Source organism: Atractosteus spatula, chromosome 26 (genome assembly GCF_055471065.1).
Source record: "Atractosteus spatula isolate fAtrSpa1 chromosome 26, fAtrSpa1.hap1, whole genome shotgun sequence".
Taxonomy (NCBI): Eukaryota; Metazoa; Chordata; class Actinopteri; order Semionotiformes; family Lepisosteidae; genus Atractosteus; species Atractosteus spatula.
In genome coordinates, this window is record NC_142731.1 from 6,232,377 (window position 1) to 6,258,749 (window position 26,373).

The following is a 26,373-nucleotide window of genomic DNA, read 5'->3' on the forward strand; positions in this document are numbered from 1 at the left end:
ATATCTGAGAGCGCTGCAATTAAAAGCACTGATCTGTCTGAATCACTGGACAGGCGCGCTTCATTGGGATTCAGACCGCTACGGCTTGGTTTTCTTGTCTTTCTGAAAAAGAGAGTTGCTACCAGTGTTACTATCCTCTGCGGCGTGTACGTTTCCGTGCATGGGGCTACAGAACACCAAGGCAATGCTAACGCGTGTGGCAGTTTGCAAAAAGTGACTGCCGCGCAAGAAACTGAAAAAATAATTGATTTTTTTAAAAAAAATATATATATACGGGCATCGCTAACCTGAACAGAACGAAATGGTACATTAAGTGAAAGAGACAATACGGCATAAACCATAAATCATTAGTATTGTCATCCACTGCGAGGAGAATCGTCAGTATGGTTTGCGAATAAAAAGGAGGATTTGACCCACTTGCACTCAGCAGGCTCAGCCGGATACCGCTTCCTGGCTGACTCGCTCGCGGGCGCAGCACGAGCCGGCCGCCGGCCGCCAGCGCGAGCGCGGCGCAGACCGTCCGGGACGCGAGCAGCGAGCGCCGGGACCCCGGAGCCATGACGGAGAACAGCGAGAAGGAGAACGAGCCCCAGAACCGGGATCTCCAGCGCTCCCCCGGCACCGTGTCGGTCCAGCCCGAGTCCAAGGTAAGACCTGCCCCTCCCGCGGGCGAGACGCGGACAGGTTCTGATTACCTGTCGAAGCCGACAATAGGCGCCGGTTCCCACTGTCGCCAGAAGGCGTGTGGCACAAGCGACACGACCCCGATGAGAACGCATGACCCCCCTTGTCTTTATGGTCGTGACACATTCAAGTCATCTGTGACCAGCTTTTGTCGGGGTTTTTTTTGTGTATAGGCTCTGTAAATATGGCGTCCTGTAACATGACATTTGTCCGATTTGAAACAGGAGAATAAAACTTGATGAGTGCACCTCAGATAGCGAGTTATTGTTTTAAAAGGGTGCCTTGATCAGAATGTAAATGAGAGATTAACACTTAAACCTGCAACTACGCCTTTGCTCGCGTTCCCTTTATGACATCAGTTGCGGGCTGTTCTGACTGGAATGGACCTCTCTGGTTCTAACAGTCTGTGAACCTGTGCGCTGGTTTCGAAGTAGCAGAGCGTGCCTCGCGGACTCAGGTGGCCCGGCATACCTGTCACAGTACTAATGTAATATTGTCTGCATCCTGCCCATGCAAAAGCCTTTGAAAGTAAAGGTTTAAAGTCTTTCAATGGGAACTGGAATCAGTCGGCGATACCGTGCCTAGAACATATTAGCAGACAGGTAGAGCGATAATCTTGTCGAAGAAGTGAAGTCGCGGTAACACATTGGCAGGTAAACCGTCACCGGCGGTGATCCGTGCTGTCAGATCACAGCGGCGAGGAATGAATCTGAAGGCTTCCGAATACTCCCACTGGGATACAGACTATCATGCCTATTTGATTGAGATTCTACTCAAAGATGTTTTATCTTTATTCGCCTTCTCTTTTTCTCTTAAATTGCATGCCTATGGCAGGGTATTAAGAGGCACCGCAGACCTATAGCGTTATTAAGAGAAACGTGACGCCTGTGAAAGTGAGGTCGCTTTCTGGAAGTCTGTTTATAAATTCTATTGGTCTAGGGGCTGGGCTCATTCAGGCGGAACCCGGAGAGTTCAGATGTGCCCCGTGTCTTTCTCGGGAGTCCTGGTTCGTAAAACACATCGCTGATTCCCCAATACGGGTCAATTTAGATATTGTAACATGCAATCGAAAATATTATCAACCGTCTTTTTCAGACCTGAAGTATTAGACTACTCTGTGGTTGGTTAAATTGCACAGCTAGTCAGTCGATTGTCAGTGTATTGGGGTCACGATGTTCTTATACCGATAGGTACAGTATAACTCCACGAAACGATTCCTTGTTATGGAATAATACTGTTTTCCTCTGTAGCCATGTGCGTCACCATATAGCTGAACTGACATTCCCAGGTAATGATATTCAGTTCCGTTAGAGCCTGTACCTTAGAAACGTCACTACACTCAGGAAGCAGTGAGTAATTGTTCTCCAGAGTGGAGAGCTGCCTGTCATTTGAAATAAACGAGCTCGGGGAAGATATTTATACCGTTTCCCTTGCATCTATATTTCAATTCTCACGACACAGGACGTCATACAGCAGCTCGCTGACGAGAAAGAACCTTGACGTGTGAACTACACTGGATTATTGAGCTCATGAGGAGTGCTGTGACGTCTTTGTTTGAATGAACGCATAGGAGTGGCTATCGGCTGAATTGACCTCTATGGACCGGGCGGACAGACCCCGAGCAGCACGTGCGCCGGAAGCGACTGGGCCTCGGCACAATCTCCAAGATTAGTGTGGGTGGGGGTCTGGTAAATCACCGCCAATTACTGTAGGGTCTGTGTAATTGCCACGAAATTAAAACCCCTTGGCGTGCGCGCGTGCTCTTCTGTCACCGATTCGCTCCGCGCGCCCAGCCTCGGGCTCCTGCGCGTGATTGCGCCTGCGGGCGGGGCTGTGTTTTTTTCACCTGGTAGCGGAGCCAGACAAGGCGCTATATCCCGGGGAACGCAAGCACCTCACACGCTGCTTTTGAACTGCGCAATCCTGCACAGACTGAGCAAAAAAAAAGAACGAGAGAGGGGCGCTATATCTCGGGAACGAAAGCGACAACAACACTGCTTTTAACAGCTCAAACCAGCACGGAGCACGAACAGCTGGGGTGGGGGGTGTGTCTTGTTTGCAGAGGGGGCAACTTCACAGAGCTAGCAGAGCCAGGCATTAAATAAGATTTAAGTGCCTTCTTCTAAAGATTAGTCCATTTCCAGAGGGGTTCAGTCTTTTACAGTACTATTTCCAGCGATTTGCGCTAGCTAACAGCTCGCGAATTACAGTCTAAATTGTGGAGAAGGAGGGAAAAGTACAAGTGATTACGATCTGGAGCCTTTTCACAGGCTCATTACGGACAATCGAGAGGCGTCCGCCACAATAGAATCCTAAAATGCTTAATTACAAGCCCCCGTCATTTCTGTTCTGCTGAGATGAAGGTAAAACCTGATTTTCCACATTTGGCGGCTGTCACGCTGTAATTGTGCTTCACTGACCACGGGCTGCCGAGTTCCCGCCCGCGGTGTAATCGTGCCCAGGCTGACCCCGAGCACCACCGGCACCGTCTCGTCCGTCGATCCGAGTCCCTCCAGCTGCTCACGGCGCGGGTCCTCGCAGCGCCCGAGCGCTGATTCCAGAGACCCAGCCGACTGGCTACATCTTCGTGTTTAAAAAAAAAAACCCACAGTGAGCTGACCAGCGATCGGCACGCTGGCGCAGTGGTTCACGTCACTGCCTCGCAGCGCTGGGGCCCCGGGTTCAATTGCAGAGCCGGGGTGCTGTCTGTGTGGAGTTTGCATGTTCTACCCAAGCCCCTCTGTGTTTTCTCCGGGGGGGGGGAACTGGCCCTGGCCAGAGTGCCTGCCCTGTGATGGACTGTACCCTGCCTTGCGCCCGTTGCTTGCCGACATAGGCTCCGACTCCGCGACCCTGCGTTGGATGAAGCAGTTAGTAAAATGGATGCATGAGCAGGCTCTATGAAACAATGAGTTTATGAGTGACAGGAGAAGTATTTGCAACGGCATCCTTTTTTTCCCCCCTCATCGTTTAATTTATTATGCATGTTTGCCACTGCCCTTCGAGCAATGTCAGTCTGAATCATATCCGCCCGGCTAGGACAGTACTGCGTCACGGCCGGCCGGCACGGCAGCTTCCCCGTTTGTGTCATCGGAGATTTCGAGGTGTCCCGCGCGAAAGGAGGGAAAAATAAAGAAGAGGCCTAAGAAATGTCATCACGAGCTGCCCCAGAGATCGTCCGCGCGCCTCGCCGCTCGTCTCGTTACATTTATAGTCTTTTCCCACCCTTTCCTATTAATTGATTTAGACAAAGACTGAACGTCACTTTTATACTCGGCTAGAATATCCCGGCTTTGTACAGCACGTCTGAGCTGGGGTCCAGCCTGCAATGTAGCATATACAGAATATTTACACACTGATAAAAAGCACCGTGTTGGAAATCACCCTCAGCAGTTTCTGAATGCAAATCCTGACGGTGTAAGGTGGTCATTTAACGTCTTAAATTGAAACGCGGCTTCTAAATCTTCCTAGTGAATTGAATGTCGGAAGGAATGTAGGTGTGGGTACTGTCGACGCACCAGCACAGCGTCTCTTCGCCGAAAAGAAAAACAAAGCCTCGTCTCACACAAAATGTGGGGGAATTTGTGTTCAGTGCCTTCGGCTTTGTGGTTTTTCTCCAACCGAACAGTCGTTCGTGTGCAAAGGGCGGCTTTCCGAGGAGGCAGAGGAGACGTGCCCGTGTCATTGTGCTTTGTGCTTGTGCCTCAATCTAATTGTAGTGTGGGAATGCTGTGTTCTGATGATATCTGGGAGTCCTGGCATAGAATGTGAGTTCTGCTACACTTGGTATTATTGTGTGGGTACAGCTGAAACACAGAGGAATAAGGCACGCACTCGGTTTAAAAGATGTTGTCTCTTCATGGCGTGTGAAGACTGGCTTTGAGGGCGATGGTTCTGAAATAGAAGCAGTAATTCAGGGAACTTTTCTCACAGCGCTGCTTGGGCGGCCCCTGCTCGGTGCATGGCCTGTGAAAGTCCCTTCAACTTTGCAGAAGGGTTCAGGATAGTGGGTCTGTGAGGCCTGTAACTGTACTGATTAGGTCTCCCAACTGGGAACAGGGAGCTGGATAGACTGTGTGTAGAACTTTAAAAGCTCTGTAGCTGGCGCTTATGAAACTGACTGCGCTTTGAGCTGTAGCCCCTTCTCAGACACCTGCACCTGCACACACACACACAAACAATCCAGATGGGCACACAAGCAAACACACACACACACTGAGTCATGCATGCTCAGATAAGCTCATGCACACCGCCAGGGACTACAGAAGACAGCCAGACAGGTTCTACTTGACCAGACAGAACCTTCACAACCTATTGTGCTCTTCCATCAATTCAGGGGCATCCAGCTCCATTCTCTCCCTGTGGAAAATCTGTCATGGTAAACTGAGAGTTGCATCATGTTTAAACATGCGCATTTCTATCCACTTTTTATATATGGAATGGTAAAAAAAAACACCCCAGGAATTAAAAAAACACCTCCATATTGCAGTTCTCAATGGTAAGTTCTTGTCTTTTTTTCTTCGAACGATCGTACCTGCAAAAAGAAAATATTGCGCAGGAACTGCCTGCAATGCATCCAGCGCAGCCCTCTGCCTGGGCTGCAGCTCTTTCCAATACGAGCAGCACAGAATACCTGCACACAGGAAGGGAAAGCCAGGAGCCGCCTTTAAACACGCAGACGACGGTCAACTTGACATCGCTGGCTGGGGTTCTTGGTGCTTGTCGTCAGGAAGGGAGTTTATAAATGGTGCCCAGAAAGGGTGCCAAATACTGTACAGAGACGCCTAAGGGTCATTTCACCCCGCTCGCTCATCGTACAGTATCAGAGCATCTAGGAACAAATCGGACTCATCTCAAGACGTTAGTGGTGCTAAGCAGCTGGGGGGTCCTGGGTTCATTTCCATCTTGGGGGTATCTATCTGTGTGGAGTTTGCAAGTTCTCCCTGTAGGTTTCTGTATTTGATTTTGAGGGGAGGCAGGACAGGAAGGGTGTCCCCATCATGACCAGTTCTAAAATGTGATTACAGTAGAGCCATAGAAACACGATGAATCGAACGGCCCCTTATTCCTAACAGTTCTGTAAAAGGCATCACGAGTAGCTGCTTGTGAAACTCGAAGACCTGCTTGCTGAGAGAAGCCTGACAAGCCCTCCGAGGCCTGCCTGGCTCCCCAAGAGCTCGTTCGTTTCCATTTCTGCTGCTTGCAGCATCCGACACGAGGGACTGAAACAGGAGTTCTGCGCCTATAAACGGCATATCTGTCAGGAATTAATTGCATACAGGAAGCACAGTTTATTAATGAGCAGCAGGGTTGCAAGGAGGGTAATCCACTGGAGAGCAGGTGTAGGGGAGAGCTTAAGTGCTTCACCTGAATTCACTTTGAACTTTCCCATGATGCATCAGGGGAAAAAAGACGCCAAGGCCCTTTAGAAGGTGAGGGTGTGATCCAGCTCTGGCATGACTCTGGGGGGAGAGGGCTGGTAGGGAACGCCCATCTGCTGCTAGGATACAAGTCCCTGACGCCAGCGATTTCTGGTGAAACCGTCAGAAAAAAAGCAGCAGGCGCAATGTTTTTTTGGGCCAGAGGCGTTTTTTTTTTTTTGTGGTCCTTTTTTGGAACAGGCTGTGCCGTCCCTTGTAAGCTGGCCAATGAAGTAGATGACTTATGAGAGGAAGAAGGGCAAAAAAATGGAAAGAAGCTTGCATATGGGGCAAGTGGTACTTGAGAGTAACCTCTCAGACAGGCCTGCTGCAGGGCAGAGAGCTGAGCACCGATCGTGGACACCTGTCCTGGAGCAGGGAGACAACGGCATGTGGATAAGTGCATGGGTATGACTTTCCTTTGAGAAATACGGAATTCTCCGAAAGGTCCATAGTCAACAGGTCACGAGTGAAGCTTCTTGTGGATATGATTTTCTCTGTTCAAGTCCCGAGTGTTTGTCAACCTGACCATAAAACACAGGTCGCAGGGGGGAAACCAGACAACGATTCCAAAACCGCAGAAGAATTCGGCTCATTTTTCACAGCTGCTCTTCTGCAGCTCATGCTCATGGGCTGTGCCGCCTGCTCTTCCTCTCCCTCGCCCAGCTCCTCTCCCTCGGCTCTGTTCCACGGCTCTGAAATCTATTTTTGTTTGGCGGCATCTGTGGATTTATTTAGCGGGCATCTCCCACCCCCACCCCCCGCCAGTGTGTGCCAGGAGACAGCGATGGTGCTCTTCAGAGGGAGCTGCTGTGTAGACAGGTGTGGGAAGTGAGGAAGAGGAGGGGAGAGGGAGAAATTTACCCTGACTCCATTACGAGTTGTGCACGTACTTATCGGGGTCAGTGAGGAGAAAGGATGAGTAGAGTAATCGGATGAAACGACACTGAACTGAAGACGTAATTCCCCAAGTAATGTCTAAGCAGAGCTTTAGAAACATCATTGTCGAATATCGTCTTTGGGAGGGAGGATGCAAGCGGGCTCGAAGCCCGGTTAAAACTGAGAAGAGGAGGCACAACTTTACACAAAGGGTGGTGGGAGTGTGGAGCAAGGCATGCTGCTCTTGAAGATGACAGATTGGCTTCTTTCAAGAACATTTGCAGCTGAATTACAAACCAGCCATGCACAAGATGGACCAAAAGGCCTCAGCATCCGTATGTCCTACTACCTTAGATTGATGTCTAACGGGAGGAAGGAGAGAATCTGAAAGAAGCCGAACTGAGCAAGAGGGTACATGGAATGGAGGAAAAGCCATGGACTGAGAAGGCAGAGGGGCAGGATGTACAGTATGTGAATCAGGGGTGAACTGGAGGAGCAAGCTGCTCAGCGCGGTGTGGTGCATAGGGAGGCGACAGTCCTACTGGAGCCTTGTGGGGAATGGAGATTGTGCCACAGCGGGTATCCAGAGGACGATCTGGTGTCTCATGAGCCTCATAAACTCAGTTCATTGGTCCCCCAGGTGCCAGCAGTGCCTGGCTTTCAGAGATGAAGGTCTTATGTGCTGATTGATTAGTGGAGCCACACAAAGTCTGGGAGATGGGAGGAGAGAGAGAGAATCACATTTGGAGTGTCAGGCGTGCGCCGTCACACACTCACCCTGCTCCACTAATGGCTTGAGAGCTAGGAAGCGTGCGGGAGTCCAAGCGCACGGGGCTGTGTGTGTGGTCGAGTATTGATCCGCTTCCTGTCAGCCCTCAGACCTGCACCCCTCCCCAGGCAGACTGCAGGAGCCACGCAGCAGGCCTGACCTTCTCTTCGTTAGAGACCGAGAGCGCGGCATTGCCGGACTCACGGGGGATTGGCGCAGGTTATAGTCCTTGTTAATTTTTCAGTCTATTTCTGTCCATTCAGTCCTGGCGTGGAACTGCATCACCCTGTCCACTGATATACACCATTAACTTGCTGACAGCTGCAGACACTCAAGGGAATGCAGGCTCCCAAGGTATTCAAGCATAGTAGATGCTCATTTGGATGTATAGCCTGCACATTGCTGGCTCAGTTATGAGCTGCCTGTGACAGGGATTCCTGTCAAATAGTAGTGCACAGGTGACTGCCGGGTTTAGAAATATCCTTGGATTAATATAACACAACACCTGCCTTCCCAAGTGACATGTTGTGGCACATCTGAGCCTTCTGATGCTGTCAGTGAGAGCTGAATCACTCCCACTAATGGCCCTTCTAGTTAAGATGCTTGCTTTGTCTGCAGGTCGGGCTCTTTGATCCAGACTTCATGAGCTCAGCCTGGATGATGCCCCAAGGGACACGCCCCTCTTCCAGTAGGCACCCAACCTGCTGCGTATCACAGTGATGCGCAAAGATGGTTGGCTCATTCGGTGGGTGGGCGGGTCAGGAGAGCCTGTCTGTGCTTCCTCGTTCTCCCTGTTTGGGCCCAGACATTGCTGCTGTGAGGTCAGACACAATCGCAGATTCCAGATTGGGAGAGCATGCGACAAACTAGCAGTTCCCTGAATTTAAAAAACAGATGCCCAAAAAGGAGACAGTGGTCCAAGGAAGCTGACCCATTGCTAAAGCCTGTATGTCCGTTTCTGCCTCGTTTTTCAGAAGAAGATTTGTGTTTCGGCAAATTTCTCGGAGAGGTTTGAAAATTCCAGCTCAGTCTGGCTAACAGCTGTTCCAACATTTGCCAGCTCTTGAGCTGGTGAGATTGAGAAAGATAGCTGCTGGGCACATGTTAATACCACCTCTTCTGCTGGCAAGCTCCTGAATTGGCCCTTGAGGGTATGGAGGGACTCGAAAACTGTGTGGAGGAGCCAAGAGGTGTGACACGCAAAAGAGCCAGGAGCGGTTCCAAAATGCTAGCGTTTCTGCTTCCAGATTCGTCTTTGTCATGTTATGTTTCCAGAGCATTGGTTTGGGTTTGTGTAGTTCGTGAAGCGTGCAATAGCTCCATCAGCTGCTGCTCTGCTCCCCTGGCTGCAGGGCGCTCGTCTCGCAGTGTAATTCATACCAGGAGTCCAAATGAGTTTTCTCTTTCCAAAGCCCAGCTGCGCCATTACTGGAAAGTCCACAAGATTGATGCCCTGGGTTCGATACTTGAAGGGGGTGTCAGTTGTAGCAGGAAGGGCTAAGAGGCATCGCATCTGCTGTCGGCTGAGTTTCCTGCAGGGGCTGGTGTGGGCGATGGGTAAAATTTTTAAATGATTATATATCCTCCTCTGCTGCTTAAGCAGGTACCTGCCTTGGCCCATCAGTGAGAAACAACTTTAGGGTTGACCATAAGCTTGCCCCTTCAAAAGAACGGGCTTCTCAAAGTTGGGTGGTTGTTTTTTTTTTTCCTTCTTAAAACTCTTCTTTGCCGTTTCTGAGATTTGTGCCCTAGATTTCTTCTCAATATTCTTCTGAGCTTTATTAAGACAACGGCATGTTTGATCAGTTTGTAGATACTGTAGCAGGTTTAAATGAGATGAGTTTATCATAGCGCTTGTCAGAGGGCCTCAGGGAGTCCCAGTAAAGAGCCCTTACATACTAATTAGAAGTGTTGCTGCGGGCTTTTAAAAATTAGGTGCTTGTTTTTTGGGGGGGAGGGGAATGTCTAAAAATAGTGCCTGGGTATCGGGATAATGTTGTCAGATCTACACACAGACGAGATGTTATCTCAGCCCGCTGACAGCTGGGGAGGCCAGGCTGGAGTACAGTGATGCTAAAGGGAGATGGAGACAGCAGTAGCAGTGTCCTGTAATAAGAGTGATTTGCTGGCAGGCGGTGGGGAAAGGGTGCGGACAGCCAGCACATTACGTAATGCTGAGTAATTGGTATGAGAGCCCAAGCTGGGAGCAACTGAGTGGCATTTATTGTGCTGTTGAGCACCGGCTGCGTCATTAGCGCTGCTCTGCCACAGACCGTGCCTCTCTCTTCTCACTCCCTCTCCTGCCTCCTAGTCCAATTGGTGCAACACTTTAACATCCCCCCCTCTGCCTCTACCTGCCTCACACCGGCCTCTCCCATTTCCAGTTACTCCTTCTCCTCCACTCCTCCTTCCTGCCTTGTCCCCTGTCCTGCACACAGGGCACAGTGCGCAAAGCCACAGGAGCACAGCCGTTGCTGGAAGCATGAGGGAGCGCGGTGAGGCACAGCCACCGAGATGTGGAAGCGCGGCAGCAGTGTGATGCTGTGCACTTGAGCGTCATGTGGCCGCCGTACCTCCGCGCTGTAAAAGGACAGTGCTGCTGATCCAGCCGTGCCGTCCGTATTCGAAATAAATCGGTGAAGGGTTTCTGTTAAAATGAAGTTTTGGCCATTAGTTCGGGGCCTGGCTGTTGTCTGACTGTGCTGCGTGTTGGTGGCGTGGCTGGTTACCAGGGCTCTTGCTCCCCTGTGTGTGTCTGCTGTCTGCTGGGTTCTCCAGATTCACTGGTGTATCTTTTCTACCGGCTGGGGTGAGCGGGGATAAAGAGGGGGGCTTGGGAGAGGAGTAAGGCTGTGTGTGGCACCTTTGATCATAGAAAATCAAATAGAGCCAGGCTTTTCATAGGTGATTCTTGCCATGTGCTCGGAACGATGTGAAACCTTTAGAGTGACATCATCTCCCAAGAGTCAAGCGAGTATTCAACCCCCGGGTAGATGGCGGGGGACTGGCCTTTTAGCATAGCAGGTTTGACCCACATTTGGTCACGTGCTCAGAAGCGCACCTGAGATGGCTGTTTGAAGCCAGAGCAGAGCTGCGGATGCTATACTGACCGCGAACAAAGTCAAGCAGTTTCCTCAGTTCTCTGCAGCACGCTGTCATCGTCGTCATCAGCATGGTTTCCCGGCCCAGTGGGAGGCAGTAACAGGGAGTGTGGGGGAGGGGAAGAGGGCGAGGAAAAGCCCAAAGCCGCACGGTGTAACTTCCATCTCCAGGGGAAAGGATGGTGGCACAAGCAAGTGGAATCTGAGGATTTTAAGGAGTGGGAGCTTATGTTGTGAAAAGGACATTGAGGGGGAAAGATGCCACTGGCACTACGCAGACATGCTGCCCTTCTCCTGCCATAGCCAGCCTCCTGCTACCATGACATCCCTGACACAGACTGAGGGCCTGACTGAGCTCTAGTGCTTCAGACAGCCTGAGAGTGAGAGACACAGAAGGAGAGCACTCCAACTGCATGTCAAATCAGAGAGTGCACGGGGGACAGGACAGAAGGTGATGGCAGCTTTAGATGACACTACAGAGTCTAGGACAAGTACAGGATATTGCATAAACCTCGTTATGTAACATGAGGGAATAGGAAGGGATAGCAAGCAGGAGGTCTGGCATATTGGATTAGTTCCCCTCAAAAGGTTTTGCCAGCCGCTGTGCTTTCCCAGTCTCTCCTTGTGCTGTGCCGATGATGGGCTATTTCTTTCCAATGGGAAAAAATCCCATGTGCAAGGTACTGCCGGCCTTCTAAGACCGCGCTGCATTTGGAATGTGGGAATACGCAAGGACACATCTAGGCCAACCTTGGATTGGATACGGAGGAGCTAGCTGGATCGGGGGTGATGGGCACCGATGACTTCACACGGCAAAGACAAGGAGGCTGATGTAATTGCAGTGCTACGTTACAGAAGAGAAACAGGGAGGGGCGTCAGCGGCCTAATGTGTCAGAGAGCTTCGGGGGGGGGGGGGGGGGCTCTGTCAGAGCTGACAGTCCTGCAGGAGCTGTAATCAGCTTCACGCAGCGTGTTGTTAATTTGAGGGCAGTTTTAAGACCAGGAAGCATCGGAGCGCGGTGGATTTGTAGGTCAGGGGATTAGAAATAGCACATCTCTGCTGCCAGCTCCCAGTGGGACATGCAAGAGCAAGGATTCTAAGCACTTGTGTGCAAGACCAGAAAGCGGTAATAATACATGTGCCTTTTCATAGCGTCTCCCTGTAGGCTCAAACGGGTGCTGGATTCAGTCAGTACCTTCCCAATATGTCATTTCTGCTTCTGCCAGCTATCAGACGCAGCGCTGCTCTTGTTGTCCCAAATGCACACGTGCACCCAATTTGCAATCACCAATTCTTAATCGTCTCGGCTCGCCACTACAACTCTCACACCTGTGCTGGAAGGATAAGAAGAGAATTGTAGGCAGTAATGTATGTCCCCTGGTCTCCTGAGCAGAGTATCGTGGGATTGTTGACATCTCAGGTGGGGTCACTCCTCCTATGCCCTCCAGAAGGGTACTTCACCCATATTACTCCAGCAAACTCAAGAGTACTGCAATATCCATGGGCCAAATCAGTAAACAGCACCCCTTTGCAGCAGGTACCCCCTGTAACAAACAGGTCATTTGTAACCTGTCCTACAAATAAGGAAAGGGATCCCACTGCAGGGGACAAGGAGACAGAAAGCTGCTTTCACATCCAGGCGAAACCTGGAAACAGCTGAAGTAAAAGGATGTGCAGACAGCCTTGTCCTTGTCTTTAATCAGTGGCACAAAAACAGGTTGAATAAGCTGGTTTCTGGTTTGATTGGGTAATTGAGGGCCTGGATGGAATGAGATCCATAAAGCCCTGCACACGATCTCCACAATCGGGCGTACGATTGAATAGAGTCCCCTGATTCAGATGCCACACAAGGCACTTTTCATGCCACCAGTTGGTTACTTTTCGGTTTTATGTGTCCATCTTCATGAAACAGCTATTTATAGGCTCTAAACCAGGTCCTCTTCCAGCACGCTGCAGTGTCTGTACAGTAATGGTGTACTGTAGCTGGAGCAATCAGCTGAGATCTGTAGGCTTCTGGAGACCCAGCGTTCGGAGAGACTCGGGTTATAAGGTCGCTCTGTGGGTATCTGAGATAACAGGGCTGCAAACTCACTTCAGAGGCCGAGCAGCCCCACAGCTATGGTGCGCTCAGTATTAAATCATTGATTGCTGGGCTCTGTCACGCAAGAGCTTTCAGGGATCAGCCTGATGGCAAAGGGACACGGAGTAGGATGAATAACAATAGTAAGTATGTGGACAAAGATAAAGTATGAAGGATAATACATCTTAATTAACAGATAAAGCACTAGCCATTCTGAACTTCACACCCCCTCTATAGCTAAGCCAGGCAGTTTCAGCGTAGATTGCTCTGAATTGGTACTCGTTTAACTTTATTTCTTAACACTTATACGTGCTGTATGTGTGATTTGCCAAACTATATGATAATAAACTTTATTTTATATAGCGCCTTTTAAAGGTGGGTTCTCAAAGCACTTATATGAGTTTGGATATTTACAGTAGGTACCCGTCATGTCTTTTTGAACAATAGCTGTAGGAATGTTGTTACAGGATCACATAGCCTCTGTTTGAAGGCATTATGCTGGCTAGATTGCATGACATGCAGATAAAACCTTACAGTCTTCAGCATCTCCTGATCTGTGTGACAGTGAAAACTACCGGTCAATAAAACTAATTAAATATTAACTATCAGCAGGATTGAATTCGCGAGATTATTGGCTTTCACTGCTGTCTTCCTGCTTAAGACTGTGAAACGGAACACTTCCACTAAGCCAAGCCTCCCATGCCAGGGACGATTCAAGGTCAGTCATGCCCTTACCCTGTGGGAGTCTGAGCTGCGATGACCCCTCCGATACACTAGGGGGCGCAGTGTTCACAATTTCAGTTAGAGTAGTTCGGCAGGAACACATTAATAATGATGGCATCATGCTCAGATCTATACTGTTACAAAGCGTTTCAATCGATTTGGTTTCCCTGAGGGTCCTTGACTGACTGGTGTTTAAACTACAGAATTCTAATCATTTTTAAAGCAATAAAACTGTAAGCTGTTTAACTGGATGTACATGCATTTAAAGACAGCTGTAGTGCTAAATAATAGTCTCGTTGAACGTGGTGTTAATTTTAATTTTGTACACTTGTTCAGTGGAAAAGTGAGGTTAGTGTGGGGTCCTGGGTTGGATTCCAGGAATTTGCCTGTTTTTTTTTCCAGATGCACTGGTTTCTTCCAACCTTCCAAAACCACGGTGACTAGGCTAACTGGCATTGCGAAGGTGTACTTGTGTATATCCTCTAATTGACTGGTGCCCCTTTATGCTTCCAGGACAGGCTTTGGCCTGCTGGAATTCTTACTAAGAATAAACAGCTTTCTGACACTGGTCAAAGGAGCATTTGCAATGGAACACTGCACTAAGCAGTGGGATTTCTGTATACAAATGTATCATTCTGGGGAACTAATTCCAGTTCCCAGCAAGATGGAGTAGTTTCCCTGCAACCCACTCCCTTCCTTTTCTCTCCTCATAGCTGCAGAGGCTGAAGCGCTCGCTCTCCTTCAAGTCCATGATGCGCAGCAAGAGCGTGGAGAACTTCTTCCAGAGGTCCAACAGCGAGATCAAGTTTCCCAGCGACCTCATCACTGCCCCGCCCCCGTCCCCACCCCTGCCCATGGAGACCCCTCCCCTTATCTACGGAGACCCCTCCCTCAGCCCCACCCCTTCCCTCAGCCCCAATCCCTCGCAAAGCCCCACCTCCTCCCTGAGTCCTAGCCCCTCCCTCTCCAGCAAGCCCTCCGCCCAGCTCCGCCCCCTGAAGACGCACTTCTTCCAGGAGCACGTGTTCCGCCGGCCCACATACTGCCAGCTCTGCAAGCACATGATTGTAGGTGAGCCTGCACGCCTCTCTGGCAGCCACGAGCCAGTTCGTTTACTTGTCTCTGCAGCAACACATCTACCTGAGCAGAAATGCCTCCTCCAAAGCTTCTCTTCAGAAACCTATTGCTTAGACCCGCTAAGTAAAAATCACAAAACCCAGGCTTTGCTGTAGAGAGCAGCCCACAGAGTGGATCTGTTTTTACACAGAATGACATCTCTTGCTTGTCACACGGTGGCTCTGTCATTCCTGCCCAGGTGTGAAGAAAAAGATAGGAATTTGTATTGGATCTGTTTTACTGTACTGTGTGACACCCCAAAGGGTCAAGAATCAAGAAGTATCTTGTGACTGTTGCTGTTTCAGAACATTTTGTATTATTCCTTTTCCAAAATAGCCAATAAACTTAATCTAATGTAGAAAAGAATGACACACACTGGTTAATTAAGCACCTACAGTACAACGTGAAAGAACAGATAATACACACTTTTCATCACTCACTTCTTAATGAGTAAAATGTAATGTAGTTTCCTTTATTTCAATTAAAAAGGACAAAACCTGTGTGTGACAATGTCCCTTGCCAAGATCACTTTCTATTGTCTCCCTGTTAAAAAGCTCTTTCAGTTTAGGGCAGTAACTCCAAATTCAATGAGGCCTGTTAATAGAAAAGTAGATTGCAGCATGTTAGCAATTCATCAACATATTTAAAGCCCTTTTAAAATATTCTTGCGGGTTTACTGAAGTCTCGTTTGCAATTTTTATCCGCGTGCACACTGCACACTGTAACCAGCCGAAGGATTTTCCGTCTGTGCATAAATACCGTGCAGAGTCTTGCTCCTCATGTTGGTGTTCTGTGTCTTCCTACCTTCCTGGCTGTGTGTGGATCCATTCCTGATGGGCTTCTGTCTCCACAGGAAACTCCAAGCAAGGGCTGCGCTGCAAAGCCTGCAAGCTCGGCGCCCACTTGTGGTGTTCGTCGGAACTGTCCCAGCAGCAGTGCAATGGCAAGGTGAGTGTTGGCTGGAATGTTGCTGGCGAGAACAAGGGTGACCAGAGTTTGTTGTCTGTCGATCTACAGCACATGGCTCCTCATTTTCTGTGCTTAATTTTCAACCGCCCACCTTTCAGCATAGAGACAGGGCTCCAGACACTCTCCAGTTGTAAGATTGTGGGTCCATGTCCATGTAATCTCAGTCTGCAGAACACACTGGTGTTCAGCTTTGGTCCTAGAGGTTAATGTTCCTTCTCTGCTCTTGATGGCCTGTGACAAGTGATCATTGGCCACACTGGACCACTTTAACAATTTTCAAAGGCCTCCAGTTGTTGAGGATGTAAAATGACCTTAGGAAACCTGCTTGATTCTGGAACTCGAAAATGGCAGCTGTGCTGTCTTAACACAGCTTCAGAAACCAGGATAAAATGTCTGGGAAAGCTGATCAATGTTTTGGAATATCGGTCAAGCCATTTGACCATTGGAGGGTTATCTGAAAAATGAGCAGAAACTGTAATGTGGTTAGGAGGCTATCCCCATACCAAAGAAAGCTGGACGACATCAGCAAACATTGGACAATTTGTTATTTATCTCACTGTATTACACATCGAACTGCAAAAAAGTCATTTTATTGTGCTATTAGCACTGCATTTTCAAGTGAAATGGATTATTAAATAACTTGTTTATCTGGCTTGTTATTTTGGCAGCTCCAATTTGTGATTTTATGAGTTTTATGTGCCTGCTTCTGATTTAAAAAACACTGAGAAGAACAGAAGGAGGGCCAGTAAAAAGGATTTGTGTTTGTGTGCATTTCCGTCACTTCAATGTCTGAGCAATGGAGATGATTCACAATGAAGAGGATGAGGAACTGATCCGAATCAGAAAGAAAACTGAGATGGAGCACTTTGAGTGGAAAGTGCTATTTGTGTGTAAGGAATTATTATTATTCTGATAATGCTTGAAAGTGTCATAAAGACCACCAGGACCGCTGTTGACACGGAAGGTCGATCCTGGGCTCAGAGCTATATCCAGATCCTTTTATTTCTCTGCCACCCGAGACATCGTGTTAGTTTTTGCCGCAAGTCAGCTAGAAAATCAATACCTCTTTTTATAGGCTGAAGTTTATACACCAGGATCGTTCACGTCTGAATAGACATGGCTCCATCAAGGAACCTGCTGGAGGGAAGAGGGAGGGGGATTTGGGTAATCAGAGACAAGGGGCTTCCGAGCTGGGGCACCTCTCACTGGGAGAGAGGGGCTCCAGGGCCAGTTAAGTGACCACACCCCCCTGGCTGATATGGGAGAATATTAAGGCAGCTGGTTTTTAAGGCCGATGCTCCGTGCACTGCAGTCCTTTCCCACTCTCCCAGCTTCAATCTGCTTGCCTTGCAGACCCGGAGCAGTGACAGGTCGCAGACCGTGAGTTATTGATTTAATCTCCCTGCAAGCTCCCTTTGTTTTTTTAGAAACAATTGTCCTTTAATTCACGGAGAAGAGACTGAAAGGCTCTAGGTCTGAGATTGCCAGCGCTGACTGTCAAGAGGTGATGAAATGATTTCAATAACAATAAGGCCGGCGTGGGGTTTGTTATCCCCGGAAGTAAAATTGTAGGTGGAAAAATCTCATTTTCTGACCTTTTCAACAACCAGAAGGGACCTGGTTTAAAACAGGGGGTGGAAATGTGAACTGGTAGGGTGTGTAATGTTCTGCGCTGAGCTGATGAAATGAGAGATAATGATGATAAAAAAACGAATATTAATACGTTCTGGCAATCATCCCAGTTTTAATTGCATATCATTCCCATTGCCTCTGAAATGGCAACGAGGTATTGAGTCTTAAAAGTCAAGATACTGTCCATTTTGCTCTCGGGATGGGTTTTGCAATCCATGATGAATTCCGAACCTGCACACCCATGAATGTGCAATTCAGTGCGCGATGAAGAACTGCACTTCTCGCGCAACACGAAGGCCGTTTGACAACGAAAGAGCACAACCCGCACGTGTGTGAAACAGGCCGGGGCAGGGAAGGAGCCGTGAAGCGGGCAGCGGGCGGCTGGTGAGCGAGTCTCCTCAGAGCTGCCCCCGCGGCGACAGCGAGCACTCGGAGGGGGAGTCAGCGCGCGGAGAGGAGCTGGGCTCCGCGCGTGTGAGAGAACTGGCTGGCGGAGCCCTGCGACCCCCAGACACACACATGCACCCGCTCTCGAATGCACACCTGCAATAGGAAGAAGAACTGCTCGAATTTGCATAAATGCGCAAGAGGGGACCCTCTAAACACACCGCTGTGGTACCCCCCAGAATGGAAATCATTCTGCGCCAGCAGCCCCACAGCACAGCAGGCCTGGAGGAGAAATGAGAAGTGAGAAGTGACTTCACCAATCGAATGAAAAGAGGACCTTTAGGGAGCTCACGAGCCAAGAGGTGAATTTATCCAGGACACCAGGTTTAGTGCCCCTCCTTCTGCCAACAAGACAGTGCCCTGGGATCTTTAAGACCAAGTCAGGACCTCTGTTGAGAGACTTGTTCAAAGGACAGCATCTCGTAAAAGGGCAGTGTCCCCTGTCATCACACTGGGGCACTACAAGAGTGTGGGAGTAGTATAGAACATGCTGCCCAGCCTTGCTGATATCCTGACAGCTTTCAAAAAGCAGCTGGATGAGATCTTTGGATCAATTATCTGCTAACTACCAAACGGGCAAGAGGGCCTGACTGACCTCCTCTCGTTTGTCACTGTTCTCGTGTACTTGCATCATAAATATGGTATATAGACTACAATACATACTGCCTCATTTGTTTAAGAATTCATCAGTGCCTATTTATTCAGTTACGAAAGATATCTTTTAGGTCTTATACTCCAAGCTGTAAGGTCAAATGATTGCATTTATTCAAAAGAAGGAAGCCCTATGACGTTGGAGCCCAGTTAAACTGAATCCCTGGGGCCCGGAACAGTGGTAACACTGTTGTAGACAGGGTCAAGCAGTGGCAGACATTTACAACGCTCTGTATTAGGTAAACAGGCTTGTAATGTCAGAGACAACTGCACCTCCTTAGAGCATGCTGATGTACAGCCAGCCCTGTGCCAGAGGGCCAATTTCCTAAGGGAACTTTTAAGCTGCTTCAGTGAGGAGGTGCAATTACAATTCTGTGCACGACTGAACTGGCTGAACCAGCCATATGTATGAATTAGTACCTGATGAGAGACAAGGTAAATAGTGTCAAGATTATCACAGATATTATAACCTCCTCTTCTCTCTTTTCCTCTGTTATGTGTCTGCTGCTGTTTTCCAACTATTTCACCCTCTCTATACGTCTGTCTCACTTTTACTTTTCTGTATCTCCATCCCCCTTCTCTCTCTTGCTTCTTTTCTCCTGCTCTTTGTCACACTTTCTCCTCGCCTCTCTCTCTCTCTCTCACAGTCGGGGGCGTTCAAAAGGAACTTCAGCTCTCCGCTCCTGGTGAATGATCAGCTCGGGGTCGTTAAGGAAGCCCCTCCCTCTGGTAAGTGCCTTAACGAGCCTCATTAGCTTATTGGCGCAAGCAGCGGGATGTGATGGCGAAACGGGGCGGGCTCGCACCTCCTTTGGCAACTGCTCCAGCTCAGTGCCAACAGGGACACCAGCTTCTCCTGCACAGACAGGAGCAGCACAGAGATCTGACAACCCATCCATAATTCATGCCAGGATTTTGGATTTCTCTAAGCCACTTGTGGGTTGTGATTCCATACAGCAAGCCACCTGCTTAAAACGCCGCAAGTTAAAGAAGTGGTCTCATCGGGGGTCATTTGTCCAAAAGCGAGATAACTAACATCCAGATTTGCAGCCAAGCCCTTCTCTCCCTTTCCTTGAGGTTTCATACCCACATGGAATGAGATTTTTTTACAGGCATGCCTCTGTTTTAAGCAGTTACTGTGAAAGTTAGTTTTGATAATGTACTTAAAGGGCTTTTTTTGTGCTTATAGTGTTAAATGTATAATGAGCGAATGTCCTCTCTGGCAATTCAAGCAACCCCTGTCCTCAGCACTACAGTATACCAGTAGAGTTGGTCAACGTGCAGGCCTTCCAGTTTATTCCTTTGCAGCACTTTGAAACAAACTGAAACCTTATGTTGATGCTGCTGAACATCAATTAAATGACTAAGTAGCAGAATTCTGCAGTGGGGCGGATGGGAGGGGTCTCAGGTTGAACGGGTCCAGCTGGTGCAGGTGGGTGCAGGCACTGGCTGGTTTTCTACGTGCAAGTGTGACCGCGCCCCTCTCGCTGCAGCTGTGAAGAACCGGATAGACCCGGTGTACGAGACTCTGAGGTATGGCACATCCCTGGCACAGATGAGCCGCTCGAGTTTCGGCAGCGTCTCGGAGTCGCCCACCAGGAGCATGGTAGGGGCACCAGACTCGGCCTGTCACACTGTCTCACGTTGTAACCCTCTCTGGGCATGTGCATGTCTTCCTACACCAAGCCTGCTGAAACCTTCCCTCTAAGAGCAGCTCATCTTGCTCTCTATGCACCACATCTGTGTTTGTCTTTGCTTTCACCCTGATGGAGGACTTGTGCTGGCCTGGACTTAGTCACCAACACTGTTGCTCTCTCTGTACAGAGTGAGAGGAGTGAGGGAGCTGAGGATGGGGAGGACAGTCAGCGCAGCACTGAAGAGGAGGGCATCCAGGGCCCTGGGGGTAAGAGACACACTGTTCTGCATGTGGGGCACGAGTCAAATGGTATATAAACACTGCACACTGCTGGAGGAGAGGTACTGCACACTGTCTAGGAATACTGCACACTACAAGAGGAGAGGTACTGCACACTGTCTAGGAATACTGCACACTGCTGGAGGAAAGAGGTTCTGCACACTGCATGGTGTCCACTGTATAGGAACACTGCACACTGCTGGAGTTGAGATCCTGCACACCGCAGTGTCCACTGTATACGAATACTGCATTGCTTCACAGTACTAAACACTACAGAATAAGGTACACTGTAGTATAAACACTGTTTACTGATATATACTGATGTTCAAACACTACATAACTCTTCCATAACTACTTCTCAGTGACAACAAAGCATTCGGAAAAAAGCCCAACTGGACACTGGGTTGGAAAATACCTGACCCATAAACTCAGCACACTGTACTGAAGATACACACGGCACAATCTGATCTGGAATGAATGCTCTGTGCCGCTCGGGACTGTGGGACTGGATTGATTTTTCTCTCCTTCTTCACCCCTCTGCCCCCTGCAGAAAGCGAGAAGGCAGGGTCTGAGGACAGAGTCAGCCTGAAGGTACAGACCACCTCTCAATTATTCATGCCGTCTCCTTATACTTGATCGGAGGTGGAGGGAGGTTGAACTTTCTGACTTTCTTCTTTATGTCCCCCTCCCTCCTGCCTACTGTCTTCCTCTCTTACTTTCCCCCTGTCTCTCTGCTCCACTCGGCCCCTCTCTCTGTCCAATGATCAACCCCCCCTCACCCCCACAGGCGCCAGCGCGGATTGAGGTGTCCCACATGCACACCTACGTAGTGCTGTACAAGTTCGTCCCGCAGGAGCAGAACGACCTGGAGCTGCAGTAAGTGGCCGGCCTTGGACCATGTGTCCACGTGTTGGGGAAATGATGATCTACAGACACGCTCCTTCATCACACCCACACACCATCTGCTCGTCTGTATGTAGCAAGGACCAGCTGCTATATCACCCTGCAACTCATAGTTGATGCCGGTCAGAAAAGAGGTGCATCTCTTACTGACACGGTGATATGGAAGGCAATTAGTCATGCTGCCTCACAACTCTTGGATCCTGGGTTTGACACTGGTCTGGTGCACCTTCAGCATACAGTTTGCATATTATTCCCAGGACTGTGCAAGCCTCATACTCATACTGTCCAAAGACCTGCTGTGTATCTTCTTAGGGTTCTGAATTGTTCTCTGCATGTGAGTCTAGAGTGTACCCTTGTGCCCAATGTCTGCTGCTTTAGATCGCATTTTTGAAAGGGTAAAAAATGCACTGTGGGGCTTCCTGAGTGGCTCAAACAGTAAGAGGTGCTTACCTGAGCCCATAGGCCGAGCCTCATGATCACGGGTTCGAGCCCCGAGTCATGGCAGTAGGCAGTGATGACTGGGATTGCCCAGGGGGTGGCACAGTTGTCTGGTCACCCTGGCCCCTGTGGCCTCCCGTTGGGTTCGGGAATGGGGTGCTGTCAGTGAGAGCCATGCCTCTCCTGCACTCCATAGCAATGATTCTAAATAAAAAGACAAAGAGTGAGGCAGGTTCATTTGAAACAGAGTGCAGCAGTTTTGAAGAATGAGGTTGGTCTTGTGTCCCGGAGACCGAGAGAGAGAGATGGGACAGGTTCTCAGATGGGAAGAGGTGGTCCCTGCCTCTCACAAACCATGATTCTGTCTTCCTAGGGTAAGGCAGGTTAGCTGGACAGAAATGGAGGAAAGAGAGAGAGAAAGAGAAATAGCAGATAAGGTGACACCTACAGCTCAAAGATATGGAGGGACAGATAGTAAAGACTGAGAGCAGGCAGCGGGAGATGGGGGCTCGTGATGAGGGAGGAGTCCTGCAGCAGTGAGCGAAAAGCAGGCCTGCAGGGGTTAAGCCATCTAGGAAACAGGTGCCAATCCTCAGGGATCACTTTGAAATGAGCATCCTTTAAGAAAAGTGCAGGTGGCCAGTTTTTCAGCAACGCTCTTATGTCTGCAGAATATTTTTGCCTTTTTCATTATTTTCTGTTCTGAAAACGAGTTGCAGGTTATTCTCCCATTCTTGCGCCCGGCCAATTTGGAAATCGCTGATTTATTGACCAACCTGACTTTGCAGTTATGAGCCCCTCTACTGCGCAGGGACTGGCTAACGTGCTGCTGAGACGTGCTCGTCTCGCGCAGAGCCATGCGGCATGCGGCATGCCGCAGTGCACCATGGGAGAGCGGGCTCTGACGGCAGGGTTGATGCTGTTCTCACACGTGCCACTGCAAGCTCTCAGCTACCGGGCGAACCCCAGGGGGCGCTGTGGCGTAGTAAGACAAGGAGTTAGCTTAGCTCATGCCCACCCAGCCCCAGTGGAGCTTGCCAAGCTGCATGCCGACTCTTAAAGACAACGCAGCCACAGACGGGTCTCCAACGGGCAGTGCCTGGGTTAAAGAGGGCAACCCTTTGGAAAAGTCAAAAACAACATCCTGCTGTCTCCCTCTCTCTTCCCCAGCCCTGGTGATCGCGTGCAGGTGACGGACGACTCGAATGAGGACTGGTGGAAGGTGAGGCAGGAGACATTGTTTAATTCGTTTGACATGATATGATTGTACTGAAATCCTGTCTGCAGAATTGCCAGGGTACTGGTGCCTGACATTCAATATCAGCCAGTTTGGCCCCAATTCTCCAAGGCTAGATTATTAATAGAAGCCTGGAAACTCCCAGAAGCTTCCACTTAAACACAAACAAGGCCAAAAAAAAAGTCCCATTTATGTGGAAAGCATTAGAAATGCTAGAATATAATGGATTTAAGTAAAAGCTCTGACCTGGAATGACATTTAATGAAAGTTTAATGAGGTTTAGTCAAACTATATCTTTAATGGAATCATTAGAGACATCTGGATGAAGAAAGAGTCAGTGAAGCTACTGGCAGTTCAGTCTCATGCACACGCACACACAAGCACACACATCTGACCTGGGCACACGCACACACAAGTACACGCATCTGACAGGGGGACACGCAAACACATATGATCTGAGCACACAGACACACACACATCTGACCTGGGCAGTTTCAGATTTAAAAGAAGAAGCTATGTGACTGACATTAGAGTCTCCGTTCGCCATGTTGATGGTAATACAGACCCAGACACACAGAGGTGCGCAGAGAAAATCACACACGCACACACGCAGACAAGTATGACTCCAAGACACACCGACCACACAGCACCCAGTGGAGGACCAAGACTTCCACATTTCGGGAGGGGGCTAACCCTGGCGATATAGCACACACTTTTCTTGGAGGAGGGGGCAGACAAATCATTTTGCGGGGCGAGAGGACGTTGTCCTCATTAGCAGTGCCAGGGAGAGTGACGAACCCCTGCTTCCACAGATCACAGATGGGACACACTCCATCTTTCACACTCCATTAGAAACGCTGCCTGCACAAATGTGGTGAAATGCATTCAAACCATCGCCCACAGACTCCGAGAAACTTTCTCACACAAATTCAGACGAACTGCTGCAAGGAAGCAGACACTCAGCTTTCAACATCATGATACCACCAAAGTGAACAAAGATCAATGGAAGATCCAAGTTTTCAAACCAGCATGTCAGTCCATTAAAAAAAAGTGAATGACGTTTTCGATGACCTGCTGATGATGTTTAAGGGGTAACAGAATTTGCAATCCACAGAGCCACTGCTATTGGCTGGATTCTTCCAGCGTGAGCGATGATCGACAGATGCACCAATGTTTTCTTATGTCTCTCCGGCAGGGAAAGAGTGCAGACAAGGTGGGATTCTTCCCGGCTAATTTCGTGCAGAGGGTGAGGCCGGGAGAGCGGGTGTGGAGGGTGACCCAACCTTTCCATGGCAATCGGGAGCTGGGGCAAATGACCGTGAAAGAGTCCCAGGTAAGAGCAACACGCACACTCCTGATCACAGAGATGAAGGGCTGTTGCTCACCACCCTCTGATGAGGTCTCTCATCTCTCATTCATTACTGACTTGCCTGTTTCATCTTTATCCTTCTGGGGAAGCATTGGAGCATTTAAGCAGGCACTCGTGGTGCAGTAGTGAGTCTAGTCTTGTCTCAGTCTGTGTGCTGTAACACAGCTTGGTTTATAGCAGGCCAGGACCTTTAAATATGTGGGTAGGGAATTTCTTGGAGAAACAGCAGCTTATTCTCCTTCTTTTGGTGTCTTTTCTCTTGCGCAAATATTTGTTTCCTTGCAAAAGAGCACCAAGCAAAAGTGCATACTTGACCGCCCCTGTACTTACTGCCAGACAGATTAGGCAGTAGATATTAATTATTTTCAAATATTAATCCTACTATTACTACAAATTAATAAATTAGGAGACCTGAGTGGCATGGTACTGTACCATGGTTCTATCCCAACTGATTGTCAGCTCCTGGGGTCCTGGTTTTAATTCTGAACCTGGATGCTTTCTGTGTGGAGTGTGTTTGTAGCTTTTCTCCCTGGGCATGATGCTCCACATCCAAGACCCACACTGGCCGGATGTTTCTGCATTGCTTCTGTGCATCCTGGCCAGGGTGTAATCCTGCTCTGCACCCTGTGCTTCCAGGACGAGCTCGGAGCTCGGAGTAGCGTTGACCCTGACCTGGAATAAGCAGCTTTGTAATGATGGGCGGACGTGTAACAGATTACTCTTAACTAAGCCCTTTAAGTCAGGGCTCCTCACTACACTACAATACAGTTTGAAAAACACCTGTTTTCTGTCTCTGTCAGATCTGTGTGGGGAAGAATGAGGAGGTGAATGGCTTCCTGAAGCTGACCAGTGGGAAGAAAAGAGGCCTGGTCCCCTACGACTCGCTGGACGAGATCTGAGCCTGCCTTGAAGACCCCTAAAAATCTTTGCCTCCCTGCCCCCTTAAGCGCATGGCTGAGCCCGGGGCATTCCTGAACCCCCCGCAACCTCGCTGCATCATCTGGGTCGAGGGGGAACGGAGGAGGGGAGGGCACCTTGGCGATCCAGTGGAAGATCCCCTCAGTGCTGCAATACAGGAGCCCCGAGGAGGGGGTACCCCGAAGCACCCTGCATCCTGCACCCCGATAATCCCGCCCTAACACACCTCCATCGGCACTGAAGGACTGGGCCCACACCCAATCTCACGACTCGCGAAGCAGCATGGGTGGAGTTAATGGGCATTTCTAATGCGAACCTCTTACGTGACCTCCTCTTGTCATCACGGATCCTAGTGTTATTAATCTTACTCTTCTAATCATTAGTAGGTAGATTTAGAATCACTGTAATCAACACTGCAGCAAGCACATGTGGGAGAGATCCTCTGACCTACTTTGACCTCAGGCATGATTTCGGAGTTCCAGAACAGTTCTCTGTTGAAGCGGGCGGTTCTCTGATTTCCCATCAGGCCTTAGTCTTTCCTGGGTCACGGTCACCCTGGACTTGGGGGTGAGATCACCTCTTGCCTTTGGAACGGCTGACCAAAGCCAAAGTTGGGGCGCACTGCATGACAGAAAAAGGTAGTTAGTAATGAGTATGTTACTCCCTAGCTGGCCTGCAAGGACTCCTTGTCGTTTTTCGTGTTATCTTTCTCTTGGTCCTGTCCCATGTACTGTAGACTTCTCCTCCTACTCCTTGGTGCTTGAAGAGGGTTGGACCTGGATGGGTTTTTGTAGCTGTGGGATACTGTGGTGTCCTGATTTTGTATCTTAGGGTTGCATTTTATTTTAGAGAAGCCTGGCTTCAGGGTGTGAACAGAAGATGAGTCCCATGAAGGAGCAGGTGCAATAGGCTGGCTTTAACAGAGGCGACTGTTGCACTGTTAATCTTTGAATCTGGATAAGAGTCTAGGGTCTCTCCTTAATGACCTCTAGCACTGAATTTGCAAACTATGAGTAGGCAAGGGAGAATTCATTCTATATATGTATGGTGTGCACTTTTCCTCCTAGTGAGGTTTTTCCTGTGTGTTTAAATTCTTCTAAATGAAGCTCTTTTGAAGGATA

General features: G+C 49.2%; 1 protein-coding gene across 1 annotated transcript; it reads left to right on the forward strand.

Annotated features, from left to right (window-relative positions):
- Window positions 1-26,373, forward strand: LOC148814704 (SH3 and cysteine-rich domain-containing protein 2-like). The gene is made up of 11 exons (XM_088906196.1): window positions 1-647; window positions 14,371-14,728; window positions 15,627-15,721; window positions 19,120-19,201; window positions 19,966-20,078; window positions 20,297-20,375; window positions 20,938-20,978; window positions 21,175-21,263; window positions 22,899-22,950; window positions 24,161-24,298; window positions 25,135-26,373. Exons 1-11 carry the CDS (start codon window positions 558-560, stop codon window positions 25,231-25,233), a joined length of 1,236 nt encoding a protein of 411 aa, XP_088762322.1. The 5' UTR covers window positions 1-557; the 3' UTR covers window positions 25,234-26,373.

Excerpts from the sequence above, each read along its gene's own strand:
- LOC148814704 (XM_088906196.1), top strand. The coding sequence starts at position 558 with ATGACGGAGAACAGCGAGAAGGAGAACGAGCCCCAGAACCGGGATCTC. Across the intron at positions 15,722-19,119 it reads AGCAGCAGTGCAATGGCAAG|TCGGGGGCGTTCAAAAGGAA; the intron begins GTGAGTGTTGGC and ends TCTCTCTCACAG. Across the intron at positions 20,079-20,296 it reads AGTCGCCCACCAGGAGCATG|AGTGAGAGGAGTGAGGGAGC; the intron begins GTAGGGGCACCA and ends CTCTCTGTACAG.